At 40.1% G+C, this 6,000-nt stretch overlaps 1 protein-coding gene across 1 annotated transcript in view; it reads left to right on the plus strand.

Moving 5' to 3' along the window:
- Nucleotides 1-5,693, plus strand: part of kif13a (kinesin family member 13A) — a 38,771-nt gene extending 33,078 nt beyond the window's left edge. The window contains exons 37-40 of the mRNA XM_077720782.1: nucleotides 54-205; nucleotides 641-787; nucleotides 1,720-2,746; nucleotides 3,788-5,693. Of these exons, the coding sequence (XP_077576908.1) occupies nucleotides 54-205; nucleotides 641-787; nucleotides 1,720-2,746; nucleotides 3,788-3,921 (1,460 nt within the window). The 3' untranslated portion in view covers nucleotides 3,922-5,693. The remainder of the gene's footprint in view (nucleotides 1-53; nucleotides 206-640; nucleotides 788-1,719; nucleotides 2,747-3,787) is intronic.
- Nucleotides 5,694-6,000: the final 307 nt, after the last annotated feature.

A 6,000-nucleotide genomic window follows, 5' to 3' on the forward strand; every position in this document is an offset into this window, starting at 1 on the left:
TTTTTAATTGTGCTTGGGCAGGCTTCCTCTGAGTATTTTATATTTCCGCACAGGGTTAGTTCCAGAGAGCCCTACTTTCTTTAATTCCAGTCCTTTCAAGCTTCTTTCTCCTCAACCATCCAAGTTTCTCAAGTCCTTACTGCCGGTCGTGGAGGAGAAAAAGGTGAAGAAAGTCCTAGAGACCCGACCTTTGCTCGGACAAGAGGTTAGAACTAATTATTTTACCTCCTTATCTTGCAACCCCAATGAATGTGATCCCTCCCCTTGTGCACAGACGCTTGTGTCACTGATCTTATCAACAATAAACATATTTATATAGAGGAAACCTGCATTTAATCAACATTTATTTAATGGAACGATCATGTAGTCTACAACTATTTCCCGACACCCACATGCAAACAAAATGTTTCAAATCAGTGTATTTACACATTAAAACTGTCCACACATTTTTTTTAACAAACACAATAAGAATTATAAAGACAAAATCCAGATATTATCACTAATCATGCTACACTGCAAGCAGTTTATGGAACGGCTTGCCACTAACTATGTAACTGACCTGCCCGACTCCATGCATGCCTGCATTGTGTTCGTCTGTGTACGTGCGTGAAGTCTGTGCTGTTGTTTGACCCATCCGCAGAGCATGCGCTCATGTGTGGACAGCCCTGCACTGCTCCCCCCTCCCTGCCCCTGGCGCAGACCTAGGGCAGGCAGCGAGGGCCACTGCAAGCCTTCCACCTCCACTCCCACCCGCAGGCAGCTCAGCCACACACCGCCAGACGGTGCTGTAAGTGCTACACTTGCTGCTCCTCCCGCAAGACAAAATCTCATGATTATGGTATCGCAAGAAGGATCAGATTAGATTTTGAAAAGGCAAACACTTCACTGAGGGACATAAGATAAATGTTATTTAACTCAATTTTAAAATTACACAAGTAAATAGTATTGGTTATGTTAGCAATGATCAATTACATTCTTAAAATAATAAATTGTGGGTCCTAATTTCAAAGTAAAAATTCCAGAGATTTTATAATGTCATAGACTATAGAAAATAAATGCTGGATGTCCATTTTGTTTTGCCAAATTATTCAAGTCAGGGTCGAATGTTAAGCTCTCTACTATTGGGGCACCAAGAGCCAATTTAAGTTAGTACTGTTAAACTTTTAATGTATATTGATGGCTTTTAGTAATTACTGTATGTTTTGTCTAAAATTAACAAACCTAAAAAAAAAAACACAAGTCGGACTTCAGGATTAGGCAGAGGCCCAGTCAAAACTATATGATAAAAAAACTTATAGTCTAATCAATTAGGTATTTCATATTTGCCATATTGATACTCTGTTATTTAAGGTAGTCATTCCCAAATCATTTCTGTTACAACCAAGCCAGGAAGGCAAAAAAAAAAAAAAAACATTTCATACAAGCACTGTTTACAATATAAGGATAACCAATAGTATGCATTTCTTTCCTGCTGATATCTAAATTGGGCCAAATTTGACCTAGCAGTTTAAATCTAGCCTTTGAATGAGCAAGAAAACGTTATCTAGATTGGGAAAAAATAAAAAAATTAAAATTAAAAAAGACCAAAACCGACACAAGCCATTCACTTTCATTTTGCATGATCACTCTATACCATTCTCATGATCCTCTTTAGATGTTGAATGTTTTGATAAAATATTAGGCTTACTACGGCTAATGTCTGATGCCATTTAACAACAGGAGTCAGACGAGGAGGAGAACGCAACCACCAGAACTCTGGCTCCAGACCGAGGCCCTCAAGAGCGTAGCGGGGGCTTCCAGGCATACATCCCAGAGGACTTTGCAAACTTCGACATCTACAATGCTACCCTGGAGAGCCGCACCGACTTAAAAGAAAAGAGAGAAGTGTCTCGGAGCCCAACTGCCAGCAGCTGCACCAGTGGTTACTTTTCCCACAGCGCCTCAAACGCCACACTGTCCGACCTGCCTTTCAGTTGCAGTGAGAGCTCAGATCATTTAAGCGTCTCTGCCAGAGATTCACAAGACACCCTGGGATGTCCCGCTGGAAAGGGATACGCACAAATTAAAGGCGTCACCACTGGATATGAGGACCAGCAGCCACTCGCCCATCCGACTTCCTTACCTATCAATGTTCCTTGTGACAAGCAGAGAACTTGGCCTCGGCCTCAAAACTGCAATCTCAGTTGCAGTCAGGAGTTTACTGACTTTAAGGGGGCGGATAACACTATCGCAGAGGAGAGTTCAGATCATTTTTCAGAGGGATGGGAGCAAGGGGGTTTCGGGAATTCCACAGAACTGAAGACGACGAACACAACAATAACATGCGACTCTGCTGATGATGCAAATGTTATGAACAATTCCGATAACGCTTTTGCTGCTTTACATGAAACTCCTCTTTCAAGTAACACTGTTACCCCTTCGCTAACCTCAGTGATCACTTCATCATCACCAGCCACAGTTACATCTTTGTCAAAATCCCCTCTCAGAGGAGGAGACCCTCCAATCCGTGAGCCAGCACAGGGTGACGTGCCCCGCGGCAGCCCTTGTCCAAGCCCCGATCCCAGCAGCACGGAGCCCTCGGTCGACTCCAGCGGGGATGAGAGCACCCCCGTCGCCCAGCTCCCCGACTGGATGGCGCCCGGAGAGATGGTGTGGGTAGGGAAGAGGCGAGGAATGGTTCATTATGTCGGAGGGGTGGAGTTCGCTAAGGGAATATGGGTTGGTGTGAAACTGGACCTGGCAGTGGGTGAGTTCATTCTAAATACTGTAAAGTAGTGTAATAGATGTATGCTTCAAAATAATTCCTAAACACTAGGACACTCTTTTTTTGCTCCTCTCGTATTGGTGAACCAGCTCCATTACGCGAACACCACTCATGTCTTTTGATTATTCCGTGCCTAATATCGATTGTCATCATATGCCTTTTCTTCGCACTACCCTTCATTGCACTTGCTTGCTTTGGACCCATTGTTTTCCCTTAAATCTGCACCGACTAATGCAAAATTTAAAAAAAACACGAAAAAAATGCAACGCGCTCTGCCCAATGCTCGTAGATATCTGTACACGAGATACGGTGAGAAAGACAGTGCGCTGAAATCACAAGCAGCCTCTCGCGTCTTGGCCACCTGGTTGTGTCGACTGCTCATATCTCAAAATTTGTCTCTTATTTCAAGGTAAATATTTGCTCGGAATTTTACTCGTATCTCAAATTGCTCATATGTTGGGGCACTCGTTCGTCAAGGTATTACTGTAAAGTATGAATGAGCTACAAAAAAAACCCCAAAAAAAGCCTGCAGGTCACTTCCAATGATAGCAGCCATGGTCTAGGATAAATTACCATGTTTTTCACACACCACAAGAAATGAAAACAAAATAAAATGGAACCAAAAATTATTAAGTAATAACAATAACATTAACAACAACAGGCTAAATAAGCATATGCCAATATAGCTTAATACGTTTTTCAAATAAGTATGCCCTAAACCACACAACATAACCTGTTTACCAAACTCTCTCACTTGTTTTCAAGTCACAGGCCCAACCAGACTTTTCTGGAAAGTATGATACATTGATCTAAAAATATGTATAGATATATGTATATATTTACAGAGCTGGCAACGAATGATCACAGCCAGCACTCCCAATTCAAATGCTTGAATGTATTTTTCTGTTAACAGCAGCCAATGATTTAATATTCATTATCATACTTTGTACATAATGAAGACCTGCATGAAGTTTCAGTATTTTGAAAATGACCAAACTCATAATTTTTGAAATCCTCTTATAGGTAAGCACAACGGTACAGTCCAGGGAAGAGTTTACTTCCGATGTCCCCCAGGCCACGGCGTTTTCGTCAAGCCGTCTCGTCTGACTAAAGGACCACCCTCCATGGAAACAGAACCAACCACCCTCATCAGATAAGACACAAAGACACGGTCTGAGCCATTGCTTGAGTTCTTTGGCCATGACTTCTTTAAAAAAAAAAAAAGTAAGGCTTTTACTTTGTATTAAAGCTAATCACTGAATATGCACACGCTCATTATGCACATATTATCCATATTGGAGTATTCCTTTTTTTAATGGGAAACAAACGACTGAGAGTCTATATGGAAATATTAGCCACTTCAATTTTCTTAAAGTCTATTTTTGTATGGTTTCATAAGCATAATAATCCCCTGAGGCTCATATAATGATTCATCTGGGATATAATTAAGAATGTACTACTGTCAATAACCCTTGATATTTCTATTTTAATAGTATGTCAGGGGCAACCAAAGAGTTTCATATCTGCTGTTAGGAGTTAGGTTGATCAAAGTGGAAACTTTCCACGGGAAGTTCCATTTAGCATCCTGGAGAATATTTTGTGACAAATTGGGCTAATCAAAACTACCATAATAATGTAAAATAAGGTAAATTAATGTTTTAATGACTAGATTTTCTATTTATCATCTAACAAGGTTTTAAACATGGCTCAACCTGGCAGTGCTAACCGAAATGTTGCTCTTATATACAACTTTATACATTTTTTCTTTAGCTAAATTATATTATTTCCCATGGAAAGCTTCCATCTGTAATACAATAACCAGAAATTTGCTTGCCCAGTTTTACGTTTCAAAGCACAGCATTTATGTGTATAAACGTTTAGTGCCATATCTCTTTACGGAATAATCCCACATATCCTCAAGATCAACGCAAAAACCTGCATTGCCTTCACTTTGTGACTCTTGTATTATCCTGTTGAAGTACTGTAACACTGTGGATCAAACAATCCCTATCCAGCATAAGAATTATGCTGTTTGAACCCTTGCACTGGAAAGGACGCTCAGAGATGACAAGGACCGTCGTCCATCTTGAACTGATCGAGACAGTTCTCGGATTTTTAACGGTGAAGTCGTGCGATGTCATCTCTTTTTGAAGACTTTTTATAGACTATATTCAGCACTTGGATATGAGGGTTTGATGGGCTTCGTCCAGAAATTGGTTGTAATGATGCCTTAAGTCGCTGCTTCCATAAAGGTGGACACATAACCTTAAAAAATTGTGTATACCTGTGACACGGTTTAAGTGTATCCTTTTTTTGACGCGCAGTGGCTTTCTGAATGCCACCCAGCCTTATTTGGCTTGACTGATGTGCATAGTTTTGTTCCTACTTTTGTTGTGTGTCCATGTGAAATGTATATGTTGACTGATATGTAATACTACATTATTAGCAGGTACTCAATAATGCATCAATGTCCTGTTTAGGATCAGATGACAGTATGGTGAGGGTGTCGTGTTACAGAGAGGATGGAGTGGTGCTGTGCGAACGTGTGGCGATCCGAACACACGTTGTGAACTTTCTATATATATATAATGTATATGTTCAAGTTGTAAATGGAAGCTATTTCCCTTCAGCTGCTCTCCCTTTTGCGGAGATGTAAATACAAGTGCTTTTTGTAATAGCATTTACGCTATTATAATGTACAGATTTGTATTTATGACGTATCACAAAGTGTTATCATTGGTACCAGAATGTTCTAGATTAGAACATTTACAATCAACCCAGTTGTGTTGACGTTTCTGTTGAAATGCCTGAACGCTTTTGCCTTCTTTTCCACGTTCGGCCGTTGCTTTCTCATCAAAGGCTTGAATTTCATTTCCAAATACAGACAGAATAATTTGTTAAGTGTTTCAATTAAAATGAAAAGTTACAATTTGTTTCAATGCTTTTGTTTTAGAGGGAGGCTTTGGCACCAGTGGCATTTTCTAGGTCAGGGTATTATTTTGGTTGTGCCCTCTAACACCCCATTCCCTATATGCCATTCTTTTAATTTACAAAAATATATATTTTTGGTGTTAGACCTACCAAATCCAATTACAAGGCACTGAAGAAACGATCATAAAAGGTGAATTTATTGAAGACACACCTAGGTCAGGATTTTTTTCCACCACATTTAAGTTGTCATATACAGAAAGCACAGGTGTGGCATCCAATGTTTTAAAAATGACTGTTCTATTTGT

Source organism: Stigmatopora nigra, chromosome 7 (genome assembly GCF_051989575.1).
Source record: "Stigmatopora nigra isolate UIUO_SnigA chromosome 7, RoL_Snig_1.1, whole genome shotgun sequence".
Lineage (NCBI taxonomy): Eukaryota > Metazoa > Chordata > Actinopteri > Syngnathiformes > Syngnathidae > Stigmatopora > Stigmatopora nigra.